Source organism: Hippopotamus amphibius, chromosome 4 (genome assembly GCF_030028045.1).
Source record: "Hippopotamus amphibius kiboko isolate mHipAmp2 chromosome 4, mHipAmp2.hap2, whole genome shotgun sequence".
NCBI classification, from domain to species: domain Eukaryota; kingdom Metazoa; phylum Chordata; class Mammalia; order Artiodactyla; family Hippopotamidae; genus Hippopotamus; species Hippopotamus amphibius.
The window spans coordinates 77575597-77601750 of NC_080189.1; the positions used below are offsets into that span (position 1 = coordinate 77575597).

At 52.5% G+C, this 26154-nt stretch overlaps 1 protein-coding gene, 3 non-coding genes and 1 pseudogene across 8 annotated transcripts; all 5 read left to right on the top strand.

Moving 5' to 3' along the window:
* Positions 1-2515: 2515 nt before the first annotated feature.
* On the top strand, positions 2516-15364 carry LOC130851893 (whey acidic protein-like; annotated as a pseudogene).
* On the top strand, positions 9491-9563 carry TRNAG-CCC (transfer RNA glycine (anticodon CCC)). The gene has a single exon. It is a non-coding gene; the product is annotated as a tRNA-Gly (tRNA).
* TBRG4 (transforming growth factor beta regulator 4) lies at positions 15354-25303 on the top strand. Of its 5 annotated transcripts, none has more exons than XM_057733243.1 (11): positions 15354-15450; positions 17296-17760; positions 20045-20368; positions 20988-21159; positions 21438-21595; positions 22228-22338; positions 23108-23252; positions 23630-23875; positions 24040-24151; positions 24264-24378; positions 25015-25303. In XM_057733243.1, exons 2-11 carry the CDS (start codon positions 17347-17349, stop codon positions 25114-25116), a joined length of 1899 nt encoding a protein of 632 aa, XP_057589226.1. In that variant the 5' UTR covers positions 15354-15450; positions 17296-17346; the 3' UTR covers positions 25117-25303. The 5 variants fall into 5 exon arrangements, with proteins under 5 accessions (XP_057589226.1, XP_057589227.1, XP_057589228.1 ...); XM_057733244.1 differs by having other exon boundaries at positions 15372-15414; XM_057733245.1 differs by having other exon boundaries at positions 15401-15476.
* On the top strand, positions 20684-20820 carry LOC130852860 (small nucleolar RNA SNORA5). Its single transcript, XR_009053564.1, has one exon. It is a non-coding gene; the product is annotated as a small nucleolar RNA SNORA5 (small nucleolar RNA).
* LOC130852859 (small nucleolar RNA SNORA5) lies at positions 21209-21343 on the top strand. Its single transcript, XR_009053563.1, has one exon. It is a non-coding gene; the product is annotated as a small nucleolar RNA SNORA5 (small nucleolar RNA).
* Positions 25304-26154: the final 851 nt, after the last annotated feature.

The following is a 26154-nucleotide window of genomic DNA, read 5'->3' on the forward strand; positions in this document are numbered from 1 at the left end:
AGGTGGTTGCCACTTAAAAGGATGGATTTTATGGCATGGGAATTACATCTCAGTAAAAAATAAGAACAAGATAAAAATAAAGAATGTAACTTTTATCCTCACAATATAAAAACACACCTAGAAATGAGTGGCCGTAGAAGCAAACGAGACCTTCAGGTAGCATCTGGCCTCATGCCTTCGGGCGAGGTCAGGACCATCATGGGTTAAAGTGGTTTTGCTGGTGGGAGACTCCAGTCTGACAAGATTAGTCAACCAGTTCATGTCAGGAAAAATAAAAGTGCTTCCAAGGAAATGGAGAGTGAATCTGAAAATAAAATGGAAAAAAGTGACGAGAAAGCAGCTGAGTGAGTTTTGTGCAGAATGAAATATACGTGCCCGTCCCAGCCAGGGATGTGAAGTGTGCAATCTTGGTGATTCCATGTAAGAGTCAAATGCTCTCCTGTTCACATTTAAACTGGCATTGCACAGGATAAAGATGAATGGTACTAGTCACGCTAACAGTGTAAACATTTAATTTTCATTTAGCTAGAGTGACTTTTTTTAAATAAATTTATCTATCTATCTATCTCTCTATTTATTTATTTATTGCGTGTGTTGGGTCTTCATTGCTATACACAGGCTTTCTCTAGTTGCAGCAAGTGGGGGCTACTCTTCATTGTGGTGTGTGGGCTTCTCATTGCAGTGGCTTCTCTTGTTGCAGAGCACGGGCTCTAGGCGCGCAGGCTTCAGTTGTGGCAGCACACAGGCTCAGTAGTTGTGGTGAGTGGGCTCAGCAGTTGTGGTGAGTGGGCTCAGCAGTTGTGGCACACAGGCTTAGTTGCTCCGAGGCCTGTGGGATCTTCCCGGACCAGGGATCAAACCCATGTCCCCTGCATTGGCAGGCAGATTCATAACCACTGTGCCAACAGGGAAGTCCCTAGAGTGACATTTTTTTAAACAGCATTTTTAAAAACAAAAGAAAGACATGGAAAAGAGGAAAACCTTTGTATTTAGTATCTTTACCAACACTTTTTTCCCCACTTGTTGAACAAGGCACCCCACAAAATATGTAGCCAGCCCTCTGGTCAGAGAGGAAGGAACCAGGCCTTGTGACCCTATAACCACAGGTCCCATAGGCCCAGGGCTGTGGCCCAGGGAGTCAAAGGCTAAGCGACTCAATGTGAGGCCACAGCCCAGTGGCCTGAGTTCCTGGTGTGGACAGCCTGGCCTCAGACCTAACATCTGGGAAAGGAGGAGCCTGAGTCCTCCCAGCCATGGTGTAGGGGGAGGGGCAAAGAACAGGGAGAGAAAGGCCAACAAGGCCAGCCAGTGCGTGACCATGACCTGGCCACCCCTCACTTCTCTGAACCTCAGCGTCCCCCTCTGGCCTGTGCACTGCATTCTTCTCAGGCTGCAGGAGGGGAAACAGCCAAAGGAGGAACATCTTATGAGCTGCCAGTGAGAAGAGGCACCAGGAGGGAGCAAGTCACCATAGGCCAGGACTCCCCATCCCCGAAGGCCGGCACTGGCCACCCCAGGAGGGGCCTGGGCTGAAGTCCCAGAACTCTACTGAGGGGTCTTAGAGGTCAAGATGGTGCTACACAAAGCCCAAGGGCAGGGAGAGCTGGGAGACCTGAGCTGCCTGTCAAAGTGGCAGCGTGTCCTGGGCTAGAACGTCTGGAAATGCCAGTACCAGGGAAACACTGAGGGGCTCTGTGTCAAAGGTCAAGAGGCCACAGATCAGGCAGAGGAGTAATGGCCTGGACCGGGTGTGGACCTTGACCATCAACACACGTGGTCACCCTGAGGCCACCTGCCTTGTCCAGGCCCTCAGGGCAGATGGATCAAGGAAGTTTCCCCTGAGAAGGAGGGGCACAGCACCTGGGTGTTGATCCCGCTCACGGGGCCCTTCTGGGAAGAGGCCTTCCCGGTGTCCACCCTGCAAGGAAATAGCCCTGACACTGACCCTACCCCTCCCTTTCTCAGATGCCTGACACTCTCTGCATAGAACATGCAGCCCATAAACACAAGATGGCCCATTCTTGCTGTAGAACATTCAGGGAAAAACAAAAAGACACCACAGGAGAAACAAAGTGCCTTCCCATCTGGGCCGCTCCTCCTTTTCTGTTACCTGTGGACCAGGTGCTGAACTGGACCCGTCACTCCCTGCCCCTGAATGGCCCCTCCCTCCCCACCCCGGCACGACCAGGGAAAACAGCGCCGTGTTGTGTCCTGGTGGATTCTATTTCTTCCTTCTTCTGCCCTGCATTTTCTTAATTCTCATAGTAAACAGGTATTACTTTCAAAGTGGGGGAAAAAAAATGGTCCACCTTCTTAGGAATTCTTTTTTATTTACAAATGTGGCCCAAGGCAGCGACTGCCCAGTCTGGGGTCTGTCCAAGCTGGAAGCCCCTCAGCCCGCCTGGGGCAGCCCCAGCCGCCTGCCCTCCCCACCATGTTCCACCTCCCGCCTTCTCCTTTAAAGGTGCCCCAGGGCCACGAGCCACCATCTGCCACCGGCCTGCCACCCGCCACCATGCACTGTCTCGCCAGCCTGGCCCTGACCCTGCTCGCCTAGAGGCTGTCCTCACCCTGGCCTCTGCCCTCGCCTTGCCAGCTAGGCCCAGGAGGGTCAACCCAAACTCCCTCTGCTCCAGATGCACCCCTGAAACACTGCTGGACCTGGCAATTTGGTGACTGGGACAAGAGGAGAGAATGGGGGGAGGCGCACCCCAGGGGGGCAATGACAGCAGAAGTGTGGGGTACTGCCCAGAGATGCCCATGTGCCAGGGACTGGAGCTGCAGGCCTAGGTCACTGTCCCGGGATGAGAAGTGACCGAGCAGCTAACTGGGCATGGGAGGTGGGGGGTGATGTCCTGGCCCCTTAGGGTCTTAACTCCACTTCCTGCAGTGGGCCTGCAGCCCTGTTTCCTAATTTTCACAGCTGACTCCCACTTTTGTCAGCCATGTCATGTTTCTGGCAGAGTTTTTTCCCTCCTGGAAGCAGAGTGTTGGGGTGCTGGGGACCCGACTTTCTGTGGTTCTGTCCTTGCCCCACCTTGCTTTTCCCTGAGGAGCCCCGGGGAGGCGGGATCCAGCCACCCCCCACCCACCTGCCCACCCTGTGTGCCCGCAGCTCAGCTCTTGCTCCTGCTCAATCTCCTGTGACAATGAAGAGAACTGTCCGCCAGGCACCAAGTGCTGCACCAGGAGCCCCCGCAGCCAGTCCTGCGTGGTCCCCCTCATGGGTAAGGCCACCGCCCCTGAGCCCCAGCGGAGCCCCGTCTGGAGGGAGGGAGGGAGGGACCAGCTTTGTCAAGGGTCGCCTTGAGCCTGCACGTCACACCCCTCTCTCAGTGAACCCGGCAGCAGCCCATAACCTGAGCCTGGCCACAACACGGCTTCGCCTGCTGGACCCACTTGAGGCCCAGCTGAGGCTCACCCACCTCCCAACATCACCAGGGCCCAGCTCAGTGATTCACTAGGGCTGCTGTCTCTCCTAGCCTGGGCCCTGCAGGCTCCAGACCACCCTAGGGGTGGGGGCGGGGCCTCCAGGAGACCAGCAGGGAGGAAGGCCCCAGCAACCAGCAGGCAATGAAGGTCTGGCCCGCCTCTCCCCCGGTGCTTGTCCCAAAGGCTGGCCGCTGCCCCCGGGTGCAGGCCCCGCTGGCCCCAAAGCTCTGCTGAGAGAGAAGCGAGTGCTCCCGGGACAGCCAGTGTATGGACAACGAGAAGTGCTGCTTCAGCTCGTGTGCTGTGAGGTGTATGGTCCCTGCCACAGGTAAGCATCCCGGAGACCCCGCCCTCAAGACATCTTCCCAAGACATAGCCCTGGGGATGGTGGACTTGGCTTTTCCCTTTGCCTCCCTTGACCTTGGGGCCTCCAAGGGGCCCTGAGGGCAGTAAGATACAGGAGAGGGCTGGGGCTCAGGCAGCAGTGACCCAGGGCTTCCCCAGCTGCAGGTCTCTGCGGGCACTTGATGCCATTGGGTTAGAGTGGGTCTCAGACTAGTAAAGAGGGCTCAGAGCAACCCAGACACTTGCCTGGTGGACCTTGGTCCAGATGGCCCACCTGCAATGTTTGTGCTTTTGCCACTTAATCTGGGAGGAGCTCTGGGTTAGGAGCCCAGAAACGTGGTTCCTGGGACTGTTAACAGTCCCTGCCAGCTGTGACCTCGCCTGCCTGCCCACAGGCGAGGGTAAGGGCCCAGGATGGTGGGTGTGGAGAGCTCACTGACCCACCCACAGCATCCCTCCCTCCCCTGCCCCCACCGTGGCTAGGCTCCAACTCCTCTGAGGACTCTGTGTCCCCTGCGGAGGACTCTCTTCAGTGAGGGACATCCCCTGGCTGCTATGAGTGATTGGTCCAAGTCCGCTCAGCCAGAACCTTCTCTCTCGGATCCAGAAAGCACAAGATGCCTCCTACTTGCTGCCAATAAAAAGCCACTCGGCTTCATGTCTCTCCATCCTCTGTCTGTCTGTCTGTCCTTGGCACCTGCCAGGAGGGACAAAGCACACAGGCCTTGCCTCCGGAAGCTCCCCAGCAGGCCTAGAAGCTCCTGGAAACAGGCAGTTCTGCCTGGTGATGAGTGTGCGTGGAGGTGGAGCCAGGTGCTGGGAGCTGGGGGCCGTGGTGGCATCTCTGGGCTGGGAGAGACTTGTCCACCAGGCTCTCGCTGCCAGCCCCTGGGGTCTGACTCCTTGCAGAGGCATTGCTGGGCGTGGGTTCGGGAGCGGGAACAGAGACTGCAGGGAGCGCTTTGGGCTCAGAGGTTGCCAGACCTCACTGGTCTTGACCAGCTTAGGAGCAAGTGGAAGGCAAAGAGTTACAGGCTGTTCCTCTGGCAGCCTGGTTTAGAACCTCCAGTGAAGGGTCCACAGCCCACCCCATACCCAATGAGTGTCTTGTAATTCATTTCAGTTCTGACAAAACCACTTGGAGGGGAATTCCCTGGCGGTCCAGTGGTTAGGACTCGATGCTCTCACTGCTGATGTCCCAGCTTCAATCCCTGGTTGGGGAACTAGGGTCCCACAAGCCATATGGTGCGGCCAAAAAAAAACAAACCACCACCCAGAGTTCAAGTCAGTCCCCACAATCAAGGGCTCAATCCCCTAAGGCTATAAATTTGGGGGTTCCTACAACCCCCACAGATTCAATAATTTGCTAGAACGACCCACAGAACTCTGAAAGCATGATACTTATGTTATAGTTCTATTATAGAGGATACGGACCAGAAACAGCCAAATGAAGAGACGCATAGGGTGAGGGAGGGGGAGGGGGATGCAGAAGCCTCTGTCCCCTTGGGTTCTGGGTGTGCCACCTTGCCAGCACATTAACCGTCACCAACCCAGAAGACCACTGAGTTTCCATGTCCAGAGGCCTCCTCGAGGCATCTTTAATAAGCATTATGAGGAAATCACCAGCAATCAGTGATTAACTCAATCCCCAGCCCTCTCATCACACAAAGTTGGTTCCTCTGACCACCAGCCCCATTCCTGAGCTACTAGGACCCCCCCCCCACCAAGAGTCACCTCATTAGGGGTGAGGGGGCTCATTACAAATAAAGAAAGACTTCTATCACTTTCACTCAGGAAACTGCAAGAATTTTTGAAGTTGTGTGCCAGAGACAAAGACCAGATTTAGGTTTTATGTGTGTAGCATGGTTTTCATCACCTACAGTCCCTGTGTGCACCCTTCTTTCTGTCCAATCCTTTTAAACACCTGCATCCAGGCCAACTTGCCACCTTAAGTGGCTCAAGGTGTAGCCACTTTAGGGCGGTTCTCAAAGTGCGGCCCCCACATTGGCAGCAGTGTCACCTGGAGGCGTCAGACAGCTCCACCCAGTCCTGCTGGGTCAGAAAGGCAGGTGGGGCCCACACGCTGTCTTCACTGGCTCCAGGAAGTCAAGAACCACTGGGTGAGGCTGCTTGGTTTCCTGATTTCCAGGAATCTTGCCAGAATGCAGACTCCAGTTTCAGAGGTCTAGAATTCTACATATCTAGCTGCTCCCAGGGGAGGTAAAAAAGTAAAAAGGGAAAGAAGCCTGGCCTTCCAGGACTGGGGCATGTTGGGGACATGGTGAGAGGGGTGTGCGGGTGGCCACATTGGAAGGTCCTGAGTTGAGAAATGCACAGCTTGGAGCACAGCACAGGAGAGGAAGGGCCACAGGAGGACACATGGGAGGGAGGTCTGGATGCTGGGCAGGTAAAGGGCCACTCCAGGGTGTGAGAAAGATGGGTCTGCAGGTCCTGAGGGAGCCACACCCACCACGCAAAGGGACTTACAATGCGGTGCACCTGCACCTCCAGGAAGCCCCAAGGCTGGAGGACAGCAGGCACACCCTCCTCAAACCCCCACCTGTGCTGGACAGATGCTGGAAGAGCTTCTGGAGAGAGAGGTGAGTCTGAGATAGAGCTGAACACTTAGACAGGGCTGTCGCTCCTACCAGGGCCAAGACCCAGGAAAGATCCCTGGCAGGCCCTAGAGCCCAACCTGGGCAGCTGGAACCATGCAGCCCACCCTGACTTGGGCTTAGAATGAACAGGGTGGGAAACTCAGCAGCCCCCCACCCCCATGCTGAGGACTCCACCCCTGCAGAGAACGCGCATCATGCCCCACTCGCTGCATTAACCACATGTCCAGCATCTGTAAACTTGATGCTCTAACATCTGCCCTACGTGCATACACCAGACACCTCAATGATATGCCCAACTCAACTTGCTCAGCCTCCTGCCACCCCCACTCCCCTCCTTGGGTGTGCAAATTAACCAATCCAGAGACCACACCCCCACCACCTCCTCTGTAAGGGTCTTATACTCCAGGTCACTATCCCAATGCAAGGCCAGGGACCAGACAACTAGGGACAACCCCTCCAACTCAGAGCCCACTGACATTATTCACACTAGACAGTTCTAAGCCTGCTCATCCTGCCTCTCCCACTCCTTTCAAAGAAACCACAGTAAAGGCTCCTGCCCACAATTTCTCCCCCTCCTGCCCCCCACCCCCATCTCCCGGCTGACCCTGTGCTTCCCCATGTGGCCCTTCATGGAGTGATGTTCCTCCTTCTCTTGGGAACTGTGAGTGATAAACTATCTTCACTGGCAGTCATCTCAAATTTCCTATTAACACACTATGTTTTAATACAGTCACTTTCAAGGGCTGGACATCCATCCCAGAGAGACCCAGGGGCTGTGAGGGGATTCTCTCTCCACCCCACCACCTCTCAATGCTTGCTCACAGAAGCCCACCCCAGAACTCTCAGCACCCTATGAGGCTGATCCCCTGGCCCTGTCATACCTCCATCACCCCTGCAATGCCCAGAGAGGCCACCCCCTGCAGCACAGGCACTCAGTGCCAACAGCCCCCACAGCAGGAGCCCAGGTGGAAGCCAGGAGAGGCTGTAAGAAGGGCCCCATCAGTACAGTTCAGTGCCTGGCTCACAGGCTGTCACCACCAGGCCCTGCTCCATACACTATACTGTGCACCTTTCCACCCTGCACCAGGAGGGCCCTGCAGGACTTGCTGGTAGACAACGTAGAAGGCTGGGTGAGGTGGAAGGATGGGCAAGAGGGATAGATGGAAAGGTAGAAGCATGGATGTGATAGAAGGAAGGGCAAGGGGGAAGGCTGGATGAGTCATTCCATGGGTTGTGGGGCCCTGGCAGCCGGCAATGTTCAGGGTTCAGGAGGGCAGAAGGCCCACCACCCTACCCCAGCTGGGAGGGAGCCCCTGGCCAGGATGGAGAGGCATGGGGAGGCTTGGGTGGCTGTAGGACACCTGGGTATTCACTCTCCGTGTGTCCTTGGTCTGTCTTGCCCTCCCTGGGCCTCAGTTTCCTGTACACAGAGATGCGCAAATGGGACACATTCATGTGCCCAGCAAGAGCTGGGGCCAGGCTGACTTTGGAACAGCCTCCAGGTCTGATTCTGCCTCTTATGCGGGCGTCTGGAGACACATTAATGCTACCAGGCCCTAAGAGAGAGTCTTTTCCTGAGAGAGAAAAGCCCTTGACCAGGTTTGTCCAGGGTCCCCAAGGCCAGCCCTCAGGTTCTGTAATTCTCCAGAAAGACTCAGCATAGCGTCCTACCCATAGCTACGATTTATTCTAACAAAGAAGACAGAGCAAAACTTGCAAAGAGAAAAAGGCACACGGGGTAAACTCTGGAGGAGACCAGTCATGAACTTCTAGACCTCTCCCCATAGAGTGACCCAGGAGGCACTGAATTCCCTGGTTACGAGTTGCGACAACTGGCAAGAAGTGTTGTCTGCCAAGAAAGCTCATTAGAGACTCAGCATCCAGGGGTTTTATCAGGGCTGGTCTCGTAGGCACCCTCTGCCCAGCGTGTACCAAAATTCCAGACTCTCAGAGGGAAAGCAGGTGTCAGCACAGCATACTACTTGTCCAGTTTGGGCACAGGGGGCCACTCTTATCCTGGCAGGAAAGTTGCTGTCAGTGTAGGGAACTGTTTCCAGATGCCAGCAGAGAGCCAAGCTATCTGGCAGGCCCCTGTAAGGACCAGCAGCCTCGGAAGTGCTGTGTTGGGGCTCTTCTGCACACCAGGGCTTCTGGCAAGTTGTGGTTTGATTCCACCTAGGGGAAGTAAATGGGCAGGTTAAGGACAGGGTAATCAACCATCCTGCTTGGCCTGGAACTGGGGGATTTCCCATGACACAGTGCTTCTGTACTAAAACCAAGACCATGTTGGGCACACCAGGATGGCTGGTCATCTGGTTGAGGAACAATTTCAGGAGAGAAGATGCTGTTAGCAGAGGGTGGTAGCAAGAGTGGGAGGCTCAGCCTGGAAGGAGGCAGAGCAAAGGGAGGGAGAGTGTCCAGGTGGGGGCCTTATTTGGAAGGCGCCAGAGGCCTGTATCCCTGCATCCTGACTACACATCCTGAAGTAGCACTTTGACAGACCTGGAGACCGAGCCAGGCAGGTTCAGTACCTGGCCCAGCTTACAGGGTTGGCAGATAGCAGGATCTGATTGGTACCCTAACCTCCTCACTGTCATCTGCCAGCTTGTCTGGCCCTTATTCCAACTGGAACAGGAACAGTCACTGGCAAGTCCCCACTCTGCTCTGGGCCTCAGTTTCTCCAAATGTCAGCAAGCGTGTTGGATGAGAAGGGCGCTGACCAGCTCTCCTTTCCACCCTCCCTCTGGGAGGGAGACAAACTCATCTCCTACAGCCCTGATGTCCTGCCACTGGACCCACAGCTTGTTCCTCACTGGGGACCTTGCTGTCCAAGGAGGGCATTGAGCTCAGATCCCTGCCCCAGGCCACTCCATCCCCCAAAGTCACCAATAAGGCAATTCTGGGGTAAGGAGGAAGGTAGAGGGTGCTAGCGAGTAGAATCACAGAGGAAATAAAAATGAGCAAAATAGCTGCTTCTGCCCTACCCTCCCCCACACCAAATCCCATTCCACCGCCTCTAACAGGCAGCACAGTTCCACCCTCAACGCAAAGGAACATACTTTGAAAATCACTTTAAAAGTCAGATTCTTGGGACTTCCCTGGTGGTCCAGTGGCTAAGACTCTGCACTCCCAATGCAGGGGACCCAGGTTCAATCCCTGGTCAGGGAACTAAGATCCAGCATGCATGCCACAATTAAGAGTTTGCATGCTGCAACTAAAGATCCCGCATGCCTCAACTGAAATAAAAAGATCCTGCACTCCACAACGAAGATCCCACATGCCACAACTAAGACCCCACACAGCCAAATAAATAAGTGAATATTAAAAGAAAGGTCAGATCCTCTCTCCCAACCCACAGAACTGAGCAGCTATCAATATCTTTTTCCAACCCGCCCCCCGCCCCAAAAAAAAAGGCCAGAAGTTTCTCTCCAGAGAGGGTAGTAGAGGGCATCTGGAATGAATTGCCTCAACCCTCTGGGAGAGTGGGCTTACCTTGCTAAAATCTGAGTGACTGTGGCAGTTCTAAATGCAGCCCCAAATCCTTGGGCACTCCTCCCCTTGAGAGTGAGGTCAGAGACCACCCCCCTTGAGTTTAATTTCCACTGATGGAGAATGCAGGTCCTCTGTGCTTCTTGAGGCTGATCATGAAAGGTGACGAGATCTCCCTTGTTTGCTGGAGGACCCACTGTCAAACCCCTGAGCTAAGCAAAAGAGGCTGGCACACGAGGGCTCTCGGTAGGCTGTCTCTGGTTTTCAGTCGTTTCAGTTGAGGCCCCAGTCATTGTACAGCAGAGATGAGCCATCCTCAAAACATCCATGAGCATAACAAAGCAATCGGTGTCATTTGTTCTGTAGCAACAGTAACAGTAGAGAGGAGACGTATGCGTGCTCAAACCCGAGACCCCCCACATCCCCCATCCAGTTGTCCTCCTCAACCAGGCTCCCAAAATGTTGGCAGCTCTGGAAATGCCTCTGCCAAGTCTCACAAGCCCAAGAGGGAAGACCTAAAAAGATGACAGCAGTAGTTACCAAAAAAAGTGGCCTGATGGCAAGGTTCACCACCAATATGTTCTACTCCTGTGCTAGAGTTCCTTCTTTTTAGTCCACTGTTTTGTTTTGTTTTTTTCCCAATATAATAGCTTTATTGAGGTATAATGCACCTAACAAAATTCACTCTTTAATGTGTACTCAGTGGCTTGTCATAGTCAGTTAATTGTGCAACTATCTAATTCCAGAAAATTTTCACCACCCCAAAAAGAAACCCCATACCCATTAGTCACTCCCCATTACCGCCCCCGCCCCAATCTCCCCAGCCCCTGGAAACCATTAATTTACTTTTGAGTCTACGGACTTGCCTCTTTAGGACATTGCATACAAATGAAATCGTGTGGTCCCATCAGACTGGCTTCTGTCAACTGAAAAAAATGCACAACCTAAAAGTTGAGAATTATGTTTTATTTGGTGGACTTTCTGAGGACTTCAAGCCCATGAGGCAGCCTCTCAGATTGCTCTGAGGGACTGTTCAGAACTGAAGAGGAGTCAGGATATACAGGATATACAGGAGTTGTGTAACAAAAAGAACATCAAAAGATTACTGATAATTAAAGAAAACTAGGCATCTCAAGTTAATTAATTTAGTGCTTTTCATGTATGGGAAGATGCAGGAGTCTGGGCTCATTGAAATCATTCCTTTCATACATACCTTAGCTGTTTAGGGCCAGTATCATGTTCTTTTCCACCCCATCCCCTCAGGGCTCACAATAGGGGGCGGGGGGGGGGGGTTAGCTGTCATGGCTTGATGGCTGCAACATCCTTTGTTCACTGATATGACAGGCAACGTTTTTCATTCTCACTTCTTTCATTTATCTATATTATTTTTGGCTAATATTCCATTTTATGAGTATACCACATTTTGTCTGTTCACTCATCCATTGACTATCATTTGCATTGTTTCTACTTTTTGTTTTTGATGAGTAATGCTTCTATGAACATTTGCATACAAGTTTTTGTGTTGACATATGTTTTCCATTTTCTTGGGTATATACCCAGGAGTCACATAGTAATTCTATGTTTTGAGAAACTGCTAAATTGTTTTCCAAAGCTGCACCATTTATACACCTACCAACAAGGTATAAATGTTCCAATTTCTCCATATCCTCACCAACGCTTGTTATTTTCTGGACTTTTGATTTGATTTCAACCATCCTAAGTTGGTATGAAGTGGCACCTCATTGTGGTTTTCATTTACATTTGCTAATCTTTTCATTTGTTTATTGGACATTTGTCTATTTTCTTTGGAGAAATGTCAACTCAAACTATTTGACCATATTTAAACTGGGTTATTGCATTTTACTGTTAAGTTGTAATAGTTTTTAACTCAACCTCGGTTTTAAGATTCATCCATGTCCTTCTGTGTATCAGTTTTTCATTTCTTTTTTTTTTAATTAATACTCTTTATTTTTTTAGAGAAGTTTTAGGTTCACAGCAAAATTGAGTGAAAAGCACAGGAGTTCCCATAGATCCCTCTCCCACACTCACACACACAACCTCCCCCCACCCCATCAACATCCTCCGCCTGAGTGGTACATGTGTTATGACCAATGAACCTACATCAACCATAGTTTACCTTAGGGTTCACTTTTAGTGTTGTACACTCTAGGGGCCCTAAAAATCCCCTGTGTTCCACCTATTTGTACCTCCCCTCAAACCTGAACTTTTTACTGTCTCCATAGTTTTGCCTTTACCAGAATGTCATATAGTTGGAATTGTAACAGGGAAGAGCCAATCCTGACTCTATGTTGGATCTGTTTCTTTTACTTTAACCTTTGCTTCCCATTGCTTTTGTTCACTGAAAGCATACTGTCTATATAAAAAGCCTGCTTCAGGGAACCCTGCCCCTCAGCCTGAATGTTAAACTAAAGTTCCTTTATTCAGGGAAGCATCCTGACCCTTGTCTACCTGTGGAGGGCTATAAGAAAGAAGAAATTAACACACCCCCTCACCAAGGATGGTCATTCCAGGAGATATTTGCAAGACTTACGGCCTTTTTACTTTACCTTCCCACCTCCTCCCCCTCCCTGTTCTATAAAAAAAACTGGAATCCAAACCCCAATAAGATGGTCTTTTTGAAACACTAGTCTGCCATCTTTTCGGTCTGCCAGCTTTCCAAATAAAGTCATATTCTTTGCCTCAATACATTGTCTCCTGATTTATTGGTCTGTCATGCAGCAAGCAGAGCAAGCTTGGACTCAGTAACAGAATCATGCAGTACACAGCCTTTTCAGATTGGCTTCTTTCACTTAGCAATACGCATTCAAGCTTCCTCCACTTCTTTTCATGGCTTGATAGCTCATTTCTTTTTAACACTGAATAATATTCCATTTTTTTGAATTTATCACAGTTTATTTAGCCATTCACCTACTGATGGACATCTTGATTGCTTCCAACTTTGGGCAATTGTGAATAAAGTTGCTATAAACATCTATGTACAGGTTTCTGTGTGGATGTAAGTTTTCGACTCCTTTAGGTAAATACCAAGAAGCACAGTCGCTGGATTGTATTAGGGCTGCTATAACAAAAATACCATACATTCTGTGGCTTATAAACAATAGTTTATTTTTCACACTTCTGCGGCTGTAAGTTCAAGATCAGGCATCAGCACAGTTGGGTGAGTGCTCTCTTCCGTACTGCAGACTTACTGTGTTCGCCACGGTGGAAGGAGCAAGAGATCTCTCTGGGGTCTCTTTTATAAAGGAAGTTAATTCCATCATGAAGACACCACTCTCATTACTTAATCACCTCCCAAAAGCCCCACCTCCTAATACTATCACCTTGGGCATTAGGTTTCAACATATGAATTTGGGGGGGACATAAAAATTCAGTTCACTGAATATAGTAAGACTATGTTTGATTTTATAAGAAACTACCAAACTGTCTTCAAAAGTGACTATACCTTTTTGCACTCCCACCAGCAATGGACAAAAATTCCTGCCATTTTTAAATGTGTGTAGATATCTGAGGATAAAAACCAAAACAATATGAACAATAACAACAAAAGAAAATAAATAACAGCAACTCTATAGGGAAAAGAAAAGCTTAGGGGGAAAAATCCCTATCATCAAAATCCTCAGATAAGAGAAAATACTGCAATCATAAAAAAAAGATAAAAGATACTATAAAAAAAAAAAGGAACATTCAAAAGCCAAAAAGGAGATCTTTGTACATAAAAGTATAATAGCAGAAATCAAATTTTGAGAAGAGTTGGAAGCCAAAGTTTAGGAAATCTCCAAGACAGTAGAACATAAACAAATACATAGATAGATGAAGAGTAGAAGAGACTAGCCCAGAAAAGCCAATATTCAAATCTATGTGTTTCAGAAAGAGAGAATAGAGAAAGTAAACAAAAGGAAATATTCAACAAAATACATAACAACAAATTCCACTACTGAGGACATGAGTCTTTAGGTTGAAGGCTCTTCATGTGCGCTGGGGCAATAAACGTAGACACACCAAATAACATCATTGTGAAATATCATAACCCTAGGCATAATAAGAAGATAAAAGTTTTTAGAAATTTAAAATAAAAAAAGGAAAAGAAGGAAGGAGGAGAGGAGAAGGAAAGAACAGGAAGGAAGAAAAAGGAAGAAGGAAGGGAAAGAGGGTGGGTGAACAAACATCTCACATACAATTTTTGGACTCCTCATTAACTCATTAAGCTTGAAAGACAGAGGATCACGAAGTAAGCAAGCCTTTAAAATCAGGAAATGATTTCTAAAACACCCAGACACACTATCAGTCAAGCAGGAGAATATAATAAAGACATTTTAGACCTACAAGGCCTTTACTTACCTCCTTTGCATCATTTCTCACAGAGATGAAGGATGTGCTCCAAACAAGCACATAAACCAAGAAATAAGATAAAGGACAGAAAATAAGAGTGCTAGCATCACTAGAAGCAAAAGCAACACTGAGGACATGGTAAAGGGAGATCCCAGGATGACACTTGCACTGAGAGCATAGCGGTGATAATGCACATTGGAGGTCAGAAGGCTCAGGAAAAGACTTCTTCACTAAGATTAAACTGGTAACCTAGCTGAAGTGTGGGAACAACCTGAAAGATTTAGACAACCGGTGAAGGACTGGAGCGGAATTTGTGATAAATACATGGAATCTTTTCTTTTTACCCCCCTTCTTTTTATTTTTTGGCCAAGCCATGAATGTGCGATCTTAGTTCCCCCACCAGGGATCTAACCCACACCCCAAGCCTTGTAGTCTTAACCACTAAACCGCCAGGGAACTCCCTGGAACCTTAAATCAAAAAACAAAGCAATTCTTAACTTCACGTAAGTAAAAAGTTGCGCCGGAAAAAAATTAAGTCCACATGCAGACCTCAGATACATCTTGCTTGGCTTACCCCGCAGTTTCTTTTATAATTAAGCAACAATATTTAAAAGTCAAGAGACTGTACATAAAATTCCAGAATCCTGGATTCTTTTTTGGAAAAATTGCAAGATCTAAGCAAACTGTGCCTACATTTCCGCGCACCTGTGCTGTGCTGGCCTCCCTAGCGGGTCACAGCCCAACCCAGCCCAACCCAGCCCAGCCCAGCCCAACCCTGGGCAGCCTACAGCAGGGGCTTCTCCAGAAACTGTGAGAAGCCCGCAGGGAAGGCGCGGGTGTGGGGGGCGGGGTGGGCCAACTGACGACAAAGGGTCGCCTCCTATACTCCCAATGAGAGCTGGGTACCGGCCGCAGGGCGCCTAAGCTTCCCAGCCTCCGTTTCTGAACACTATTCTTTTCCCTTCCCATTTTTCGAAAGCTGCTCAACACGTGCCTCTCACTTCACTTCCCATCACCTAGTTCCTGCCCTCAGCAAAGATGGCACCCGGCCGAAAAAAAGAAACGGGCGTGATTTCCGGCCGGGCAGCGGGCGGCGAGCCTCGCTTCCGGCGGCGCTCCGAATGACGTAAACGAGCGCGCCGCGGAGCCTGGAGTGAGGGCTGTGCTGGGGCGGATGGAGGTCAGCGGTTCCTCTTGCGGCGGCGGCGGTGGCGCCGTAGGTCTCGGGCCAGCAGGAAGAGGGTCGTAAATCTGGGTTCTGAAGGCGGGGGTGTGTGGCCGGGAGAGGAGACCGGGACGGTGCACTGGGACGCAGAGGGTAGGGATGGGGGACTGGGGGGGAGGGGCGGGCCCGGTTCAGAGCAGCGCCTGCTCTTGCGCACGCGCCCCTTTCCCGAGCTTCCGCGTGGCGCCTTGCGAACCCCGCGGTGATCCTCCGCGACTTCGCTGGCTGGCCTTCGTGTAAGTCATTCTCTTTCTGCGTCTGAGGGCCGAACTTCCGGGTTGGTGTTCCCATAAATTTAGTTGGGCTTCTGAAATTCTTTCCTCGCTGGCTCTTGGGGACGTTTTCAGTGCTTCCCCGCTGCTGGGGCTCTGTGGGTGGTGGATGTTGCCCTTGGGCCATTATTGCCCCTCTCTCAATCTGTTGTCTTATGTACAGTTAGTCAAAGCTTCTTACAGCTGCAACAGTCAGCTCGTGTAGAAATAAAATGTCCCAGACCAAGTTCTGGGAAATCGAAGGTCAAACTGGCTCTCTGCTTTGGCAGGAGGGAGGCCCAGGTTAACCTTTTATCGTGCCCGGCGGTGTAAGGCCTGTTTAAAGTGAGGGTGTGTTCCAGGGAGGAAGAAGAGGTAAAATTGGGAAGATAGTTCTGGGCCATGTTAAGTGCTTTTTATGATTGGTTCAGGATTTTTGCTCTCAGAAGGGGTGTGTGTGTGTTTAGTAGCTCAGTGATGTAATAGTGTAGGTTAGTTTGGGGAGGCTCGCTCACATATCTGTAAGTATTAAAATACATCCACAGAAACTGTGGGATGTATATATGGACTATACGTGGGTGAGTCAAAAATTATCCGTATTCTGGCTGTAGAATTCATTTTAATTAACTTTTAGAAAAGACAAATATATCATTTTTTGATATAATATCTTTGCTTTTCAATACACTTTGGCCATCTGTCAACAAGCTTTTGTATTCCCTCATTAAAAAATGTTTTAGGCTGAGCTGCGAGCCACGAATGCACCACTGTCTTCACTTCATCAGAAGTGAATCCGGCTCCTTCTTGATGGCTAACAGTGTGTAGCCTTCCTTGAATTTCTCTATCCATTCATACACACTTCTCAAACACTTTCTCCATACGGCACATAACAGCACCAAGTACACCCTCAGACCACAAAAAAAGCAAATCACTGCACGCTACTTTTTCATGCAGATCACAAGTGGGGAATCCATTTTTGCTCTCACTGCAGTTACAAAGGAACTGATATAACATGTTCACACCTCCACAACAGTGACTGGGGAGACAGTAGCCTCGAATGGAAAGCGCAGATAAGACAATGCAGGCAACAGAAGTTTTAATGTAACCAGAGTGCGGATAATTTTTGACTCATGCTTGTATGTTCAGGGTTTTTCAGAAGTAGTCTTATTTAAAATATTCTGTCTCATTGTCTCTGTAAGTCAATAATCCTGGGTACTTTTTGTCCTGGGTACTTTTAAAAACTAAAGAAAAAAAAAAGAAATGCTGTTCAAGCTCTGCTTGTAGAGGCTCCCACTCAAGAGGTCTTGGATGAGGCCTAGGATTCTGAGGTGTTGGACCATTCCCTGGGTGATTCTACAACCAGGACTAGAAACCCTCCAGCCCAAGCTGTAATCCTCCTGAGTTTTGATATTTGGTTACATGCTGTACTGAAACAGCCCTTGGAAATTTTTGGTCAGTCAGAAAGGAGAGGTCCGGGCTGCTGTATGGAGAGTGGCTGTGACGCCCTTTCATTTGTCGGGCTCTTCTGTTGTGTTTGTGAGTTGGGAACTGCCCCTGCAACACCCGCTTCTCTCCTTTTTCTCTTCAGGGCTTTGGAGTCACTTGCTAGGAGGCTCCTTTCCCCGCCCCCTGGGCCGCCATGGCCGCTCGGCTGGTGAAGCGATGCACGTGCCTCCTAAGGGAGGCCACCCGTCTGGCCCCTGGCATGTCCCCAGTCAGCCAGCTGAGACTTGCCCGGGGAGCCCAGAAGCCTCTGACTTCCTCAGCTACCTCACCCAGCTCCCGCCTCCCAGGTCCTTTGTCAGAGCTTGTGGAGAAGGAACAGGTGTTTACTCCCTACCCTGAGCGCCAGGAGGTGGACCAGCTCATCGAGAAGGCCACCAGGCCAGAGGAGCTCCTGGAGCTCTTGGGTGGCGGTCACTGTCTGCACCAGAACCACGCCGCCCTCGTGCTCATCCAGCTCTCTCGCCTGCTCTCTGAGAAGCCGAAAGACAAAGCCTTGCTCATACAGGATGCCCGCTTTCAGCAACTTCTCCATCTTGCCAACAGCCAGGTGAGTTCTAGAGCCTTTTCTGCAGGTTCAACAAGTGGAAAACAGTAGAGGCCCAGGAGTCCAAAGCATCAAGTCACTTTCTGGGTCTAGACAGGGACTTTGCTGTGTGTTTAGTCCCTCAACATCCAGTAGTATTTTTCCATTTTATAGATTTCAGAATGTTTTAATGTGCCATCTCTTTTTTAATTAACTTTTATTGGAGTATAGTTGCTTTACATTGTAGTTTCTGCTGTACAGCAAAGTGAATCAGTTATACCTATACATATATCTCCTCTTTTTTGGGTTTCCTTCCCATTTAGGTCTGCTTTCTCTTTTGTTAATCCTCACAACAGTTCTGTTAGGTGAATATTGCTGTCCTCATCTTACAGACAAGCAGCCCAGATGCAGTAGATAGAAGCGCAAAGATTGAGCCTGGTTCTTCTCAGTGCATCGGGGGCTTCTCCCCTTGCCACGCAGTCTTTTTTATTGGCTGTGTTGGGTCTTCGTTGCTGCACGTGGCCTTCTTCTCGTTGTGGCTAGTGGGGGCCACTTTTTGTTGCAGCACTCAGGCTTCTCGCTGCAGTGGTTTCTCTTGTTGTGGAGCATGCGCTCTAGGCACAGGGACTTCAGTAGTTGTGGCACTCAGGCTCAGTAGTTGTGGTGCACAGGCTTAGTTGCTCCTCAGCATCTGGGATCTTCCTGGACCAGGGCTCAAACCCATGTCCTCTGCATTGGCAGGCAGATTCTCAACCACTGCGCCACCAGGGAAGTCTGCCATGCAGTCTTGACTTGCATAGCCCCCATTTAGTGTCTGGCTGATAGGGGACACACTCTTGAAGCTGGAGGAGATGAGGGGTGACTGGTGGAAGATCTCAGAAGCTTGAGCTGACCATGGGCGTTATCCAGTCAGATCCTTACAGGAGGAGCGTGAAGAGAAGAGATGTGTGTGTGGCAGGGTTTGGGGGCAGAACTCTACCCAGTTTCTGTTCACTGAGGAATGACTCCCATCATGCAGGCTCCTCCCCAAGACGCCATGGGGTCTCCTGGAGCCAGAGGGCCTGTGGCACAGAAAAGAGGTACAGACCCTCACCCTGGCTGCTCTGGAAGGGTGAGACCCTGTGTCCGCTTGTCAAGGATGACGAGACTCACAGCTCAAGGAAGGGGTTGCATTAAACAAGTTTTTCACACTTCAGGTTATGGAAGTATAGTGGATGTGGCAGCTGTTTTTAATGAAATAGAGAAATATAAAAAACAATTCAAAAAAAAAAAAAAAAACAATTCACATGTAGTAAGGGAAGCATTATTTCGTGAAACTTTTTGCCTTAGTTAAGTGTATGTGTTGGGGTCACAGCAAAGATTTATTTCTTATTGAGAATATAGCTCATAAAAATTACCTTAGATTCTTTCTTGTTCTAAGACTATAATTCTAGTTATTTATTGAACATTTTACACACAAATTGAAGTAAGCATTTCAGAGACAAGACTGAACATTGTAACAAAATTACAAGCCAGTAATGAACCAGGAACAAAGTATTTAGAAATGTAAACGGGTGCCCAGATTTCTTTTAAAGAGCCCTTGTACTGTCTGGGATATCTGCAGAAAAAGCAGGAGCCCCTGGGGGCTCGTGATGCTGAGATCAAATTCATACTTTTCTCCCTTTTGTTTTTGTTGTTGTGTTTTGTTTTTGTTTTGGGGCCACGCCAAGCAGCTTGCAGGATCTTAGTTCCCTGACCAGGATTGAACCCGGGCTCCTGGCAGTGGAAGCACAGAGTCCTGACCACTAGAACTCAAGGGAATTCCCTCATACTTTTCTCCTCCTGCCCAGCTTTTCACACAGCAGCTTTTCTGTTTGCCCCTCCCCTCGTGTGTGTGATTTCAATTTCCCTCTGGGCAATGCAGCCCCGTTTCACAGGCTAGAGATCAGGAGACTTGCAGAGCGGCAGAGTTAAGAGCCTTCGCACAGCAGCCGACAGAGGCGTGCTCATTTATCACATACTGCCTTCCCTGAGGGTGGGGACCGGAAGGCTCCTTGAGTGGCCCCCATATTTCTCTGAGGCCTGGAAACATGCCCTGCAGGCAACGGCTGGGTCACCTTGTTCAGAAGCAGAGTTGGAGGAGGAGGGGCGCTGTGGTTCAAAAAACAGGCCCAGACGGGTTGTGAGGAGCAGCCTGGCGCACCGGTTAGAAGCACCTGCCTTAAAATGACAGGTGGGGAGCTGGTTCTAGGGAGGCAGCCTCCAGCTTAGAGCCTTGGCCTGCTCTGTAGCAGCACAGGTGTGACCTTGCCTGTGTCCCCCCACCCAGATAACTGCAGTCTGGCACGGGACCCTCGTGAAGCTGCTCCGGAGCCTCTATGCGCTGGGGCTCCCCACCACCTCCAAGGAGCTGCGGTCCGTGGAGCAGGAGGTCCGCTGGCGCCTGCGCAGGCTCAGGTACAAGCACCTGGCCTTCCTGGCCGAGTCCAGCGCCACCTACATGCAGCAGCAGGACTCCCAGGAGCTGCTGGCTGAGCTGCTTGTGCACCTGGAGCGCCGCTGGGCAGAAATCGATGACGGCCGCATGGTGGTGGCCATGATGGTGAAGATAGGGCACCTCTCCGAGTCCCTGATGAACCGCCTGGAGGACAAGGTACTGGGAGCGAAAGCCCTGTCCAGAGCGGCCTCTGTCCGGAGCCCGGGGCGTGGCACTGGAGGGACTGGCGCTGCAGGGCGCGCTCTGTGCCCATTGGCTCCTCCCGGGATCGGGGCGGGGTGGGGGATGCAGAACCTGGATCCCCCTCCTTTGTGTTCTTCCTCCAAAATTGCATCTTGCACATAACCTGGAGACAGCATGGCCGGCAGCTCCTGGAGTCTGGCCTGGGCCAGCCCCGTGGCTTAGCTTCCGGCTAGTGCTTCCTAGAGACATCATGCCTGCGCACCCCCTGTTCGTCCCTCACCCCAGCCCTGCAGTCAAGTCAAATTCAGCCCCTGTTCCCGTGGTAGCGGGGGTTGGCCCAGATGACTGCCACAGCAAGCTGCGCAGCTCATGGGCCCCGGGTCCCCTGCCCTGGGACCTGGGGATAAGTTTGGCTGCGGACATGGCACCCCAGGTCTGGGGCCTCCCTGGGATGGGAGTGGAGGCAGGCCCTGCACAGATGGGGCCTGTGTTTAGTAAGCTCAGGCCCAGTTACTGTCTCGCAGGGCCTGCACTGCATGGGACCCCTGGCCCTCAGGCCATCGAGCTGACCCCTGCCGGCTGTGGTTGACAGTGCCTGGAGCTGGTGGAGCAGTTTGGCCCTGAGGAGCTGCGGAAGGTGCTGGTGACATTGGCAGCTCAGAACCGGCGGTCAGTGCCCTTGCTGCGGGCTATCTCTTACCACCTGGTCCAGAAGCCCTTCCCCTTGACGAAAGGCATCCTCCTGGACCTGGCCTACGCCTACGGTAAGCCCTGTGCACGGGAAGCAGAGTGGGGCGGGGACCGAGTTCTGGCCGCAGCTGTGTCAAATTCGGTGCCTGCCTCACCCGTGGCAGGCACTGGCCCAAAAGGCTGCCACAGAAACACTGTGACTCATGGGCCCTGATCCTCTCTGCTAGGCCTCAGGGATACATTTGGTTACAGACACCAAGCTCTTAGTCCTTGAGACTGGGGTGGGGGGTGGGGTGGACCTGAGGGTGGCCTGCTGATTCTCACCAGTTAAATCTCAGGCTCTGTCTCCAAGGCAAACTCGGCTTCCACCAGACCCAGGTGTTCCAGCGCCTGGCTGCTGACCTGCTGCCCCACACGCCTAGCCTGACGTCCAGCGAGGTGGCCCGCTGCACCAAGTCGTTCGCCTTCCTTAAGTGGCTCAACCTGCCCCTGTTTGAGGCCTTTGCCCAGGTTAGCTGGGGTACAGACCTGAGGCCTGGGTTTGCGGACCCTCCATGTCTGACACATACCCCACCCCACCCTACCCCCATCCCCGCTTAAGCTGGCTCCCTGGCCGTTTCATCAAGGAGCCCGTCCAGCCTGGAAACGCTTCCTGCTGGCAGATATGGAGTCCTTACTCTGGCTTATTTGGAGAGAAATGATACGACTCGGTAGTGAAAGAAAATGTAGTTGAAAACAGTTTTTTCTATTCTTTCACCAAACTTTGTAGGGGGTTTTCATCTGTCTTTGGGTCACTGTGTGAGGAGCAGTGCAGACAGGCTGAGAATCTACTCAAAGCTCCCCCTAAACTTCCAACTGCCCCAGAATGGAGTTGTGAAGAAAGAGGGTGTTTGCATTTAGGTTTATGTGCAGCAGGTTGAAACTGTTTAGAGGCTGCGGAGTATTTCTGAAGCTGTCATCGGGGGCGTTTTGTGTGTGTGATTGCCTGGAGAGGATAGGGCCTGGCCCTCTGCCCACTGCCCTGTGTAAATTACCCCTTGTGGCTAGGAGCTCGTCAGGTCTGGGGGAGGGCTAGGTCTGCAGGAGGCACTGGCCACCGGGCCCCTCTCATCCTGCCCTTCTGTCCTACCTGACCGGCCCAGCACGTCCTGGACAGAGCCGAGAGCATCGCTCTGCCACACCTGTGCAACATGCTCCTGGCTTTCGCCCGTGTCAATTTCCGCCCGGAACGGGAGGATCCATTCTTCAGCCTGGTACAGTCTTCACACCCCCTGCTTCTACGCGCTCCCTGCCACGGATATTCAGCCCTATGCAGAGCAGCTCAGGACTGAGGGGGAGGGAGGGAAGAGACCAGATTTCTGCCAAGGAGCCCCAGTGCAGAGGCAGTAAGGAAGAAGGCCTGGCATGGGGGCGTGAAGGAAGCCGGCTAGAGCCAGACATCACAGCGGTTGTCTGGGGACAACACATGCAGAATCCAGTGTGGCAGCCGAGGGTTGGGAAGGCCTTCAGCGGCTCACTGTGCGGCAGGGCTGGGGGATCCCTACTTTTGCTTCCTAGTGCTCCCTGAATGCCCCGTTGGGGCTCAGAGACCTCAGTCCAGTTGCAGGGGTGAGAGCATCCTATGAGTGGACCAGGTATGACCCTAGCCCCCTGCAGTGGGCACTGGCCCAGCTGGCCAGCTGCTTCTCTCTCTAGTCATAATTCTAACTCCTCTCAGGGCCAGAAACACCTCCCCTGTTCTGGATACGTGGTTTTGTGCCGCAGGTCCCTGCCGGTGGGAGGGGCAGCAGGGATAGCCCAGCTGCTGTCCAGATTGGGCCCAAGGGATGAGGAGGGCTTCTGGTACCTTCCACCAGGGGTGCTCCAAGCCTGACCAAGAGCGCCTCGGCCAGGGTTGCTCCCCATTGCCCCCCTTGAGCCTCAGTGTGGCCAGCTCATGAGGCAGCTCCAGCTGTTGCCCGCCCAGGCGTGCCTGCGGCCGCTGAGCAAAACCTTTCCGCACCCCACCCTGTCCTTGCCCAGGTGCATGAGAAGCTGGGCTCGGAGCTGGTGGGCCTGGAGCCAGCCCTGCAGGTGGACGTGGTATGGGCCCTGTGTGTGCTGCAGCAGGTGCGGGAGGCTGAGCTGCAGGCCGTGCTCCGCCCTGAGTTTCACACCCAGTTTCTAGGTGAGTGGTGGGGGGGCGTCCCTTCCTCTCTGAGTGATGGCAGGCCTGCTGCTCATGCCCCCTCCCTGCCCCCACCCCAGGGGCGTGGCAGCTGGGACAGCTGTCTGGTTCTGTCACCCTTGAGCCAGGAATGAGACAGGGAACCTCTGGGCTCTGCTAACCACTGGGGAGACGGGGCAGACCAGGGCTCACCCAGCATCTGCTCCTCTGTCCACTCCTAGTGGGTGACCGGCAGACCCCTTTCTGCTGCTCCTGACTCAGAGTCCAGGGTGAGACTTGGGTGTAGGGGGTGCCACTGGCTCTCTCACCTGGCCCCATGTCCTTCTTTCCTGGCCCTCAGCCCGTCCCTCCCTTCTCTCTCCACCCTTTCCCCTTAGGTGGCGAGTCCCCAAAGGATCAAAGCACCTTCCAGAAGCTGCTCCATATCAATGCCACTGCCCAGCTGGAGCACCCTGAGTACACAGGCCCCCTTTTACCAGCCTCAGCCTTGGTCCCCAGGCCCTCAGCCCTTGACAGGAAGGGGACCCCCTTGCAGAAGGAGCTGCAGGAGACGGTGAAGGGGCTGCTGGGGAGTGCTGACAAGGGCAGCTTCATGGTGGCCACGCAGTATGGCTGGGTTCTGGGTGAGGGCCCTTCCCCTCCCCCTCCCAGCAATCCACCTGGGCTGTTCTAGACCTTCTTCCTCTGCTCTGCGGGGACTGTTCATCCATCGTGGGGGCAGGGGCTGCAGCCCAGTTGGTTTCCAAGGGACAGTCCCCAACACGCTTTCATTCTGCGCCCTCCCCAGATGCTGAGGTGCTGCTGGACACTGACAGCCAGCTCCTGCCCCTGAGGGCCTTTGTGGCCCCTCATCTGGCCCCGCCCTCTGGCAGCCAGCCACTCCCCCCGGGGGCCAAGAGGTAGGCGGCCACGCAAGCCTTGGGGGCCGAGTGCACTTGGCTCTTCGGCATTCCCTCCCCTCAAGGGCCTGGGAGAGCTGTCAGCACCCCAGCGCCCCCTTTCCCCCTGCAGGCTGGCCTTCCTGCGCTGGGAGTTCCCCAACTTCAACAGCAGAAGCAAAGACTTACTGGGGCGCTTCGTGCTGGCCCGGCGCCACCTGCTGGCTGCTGGCTTCCTGCTGGTCGATGTGAGTATCTGTTGGGTGGGCGGTGACTGCACAGGGAGAAGCCCCCTGCCCCAGCTCGGTGATAAGGGGAGCCAGTGCTCAAGCAGACCTCAGCTCTCGAGGTCAGCTGTGTTGGGGTTCCCCCTTCACACACGAGAAAAGGGACGCTTGAAAGGGTGTTGTGTTTTTTGCAAGGTCACACAGCTTTTAAGTGTCTGACGCTGTGGGCACTGCTCCCATCTCCACAGCTGGGGCCTCGTAGAGGAGGTAAGACCAACCAGGTGCCCAGGTGCGTGTGCCTCACACGGGGCTCTGCTCTGGTCCGGCCCTGGGGCCTGGCTCTAGGTTTTCAGCACGGAGACCTCTGCCCCTGGGGAGCAGGCTGTCCTGTAAGGGACCATAAAATATGTGAGGGACTCTTTTCTTGAGTTTTGTTTTGCTTTTGATATGACTTTTAAAATTCAGAAGCCGCCCTCGGTCCCTTGTACTCATGGGTCCCTGCAGCCCTGAGCACTGACCAAGCCAGGGTCTCCTCCGCACCCATACTGCTGCAGCTCCATGGGCTTCTTCCTTCGGGGCTTGGAGGCCAGGGGTGGTGGCGTGCAAGGCAGCAGGCAGGGTCTCCGCCTGCCCTGACTCATCTCCTGCCTCCCCCAGGTCCCGTACTACGAGTGGCTGGAACTCAAGTCTGAGTGGCAGAAAAGCGCCTACCTCAGGGACAAGATGCGCAAAGCAGTGGCGAAGGAGCTGGCCAAGTGACCTGTCCCACAGCAAGGACTGTGCCCAGGGGCCAGACTGCCCTTGAGGCCTAGCCACAGGCACTGGGTGGGCAAGAGGTGGCCTCCTTGAGGACAAACCGCAGTGCAGGACCTTGGCCGGAAGTGGGCTGGTAGCCGGTATCTCTGAGTGGCAGGTTGTTCTCTCATGGGTAATAAATCTTTAATCAGCTGCTTGTCTGTCCCAGCTTCTCTGCCACCCACGGAGGACCCTCCTTGTGTACATTCACACACGCTGGCCATTGCCGAGGGCCTGCAGTTAGCCCCAGCACAGGCTGAGTCCTGGAGTGCTGAACCTCAGGGTGCGAGGACCTTCGCAGGGGAGGCCAGTTGGGTTTTCAGTGCATGGCTTGGGGTACCAGTCATGGCGTGGTTACTGATCACAGTCATGCTGGGAGCTTCCCTCCCATCCGATGGTCTCGGATGAGTGGGGGACCCTGATGGCCTACACTGCCACATGGCATGAGGACGCACTGGCTCTGAGAAGATAGGAGTGCACGCAACTGACACTGTGGGGCCAGAAGAGACCCCTTGGTGTCCTTACACCCGGACCAGAGTGCCATGGTGTCACGCTGCCATCGTGGGAACTGAGTAGCCCAGGGCCCCTTTCACCACAGCAGCACCAGTGCCACCAGATGCTGGGAAGAAATAGGCATTCTCTGAAATTCCCTGGCAGTCTAGGGGTTAGGACTCCACGTTTCCACTGCTGGGGGCCCAGGTTCAATCCCTGGTTAGGGAATTAAGATCCTGCAAGCCATGTAGCACAGCCAAAAAAAAAAAGAAATAGTCTTTCTCTCTTCTGGTCCCTCACAAGAGACTTTGCTGGGGACACAGCACTGTCATGTGACCCCAGCGGTACAGAGTGGAGGGAGGCTGCTGGGAGTGGAGCTGAGCAGAGAAGGGCCATCTCGCCTCCCTAGGCTCCCAGTCCAGCTGTTCTCCCTCCAAAGTGGTCCCTCAGAAAGCAAGTCACACAGGCATCAGGGAAGAGGGGGAGCCATTGGGCACTGGCTCAGAGGAC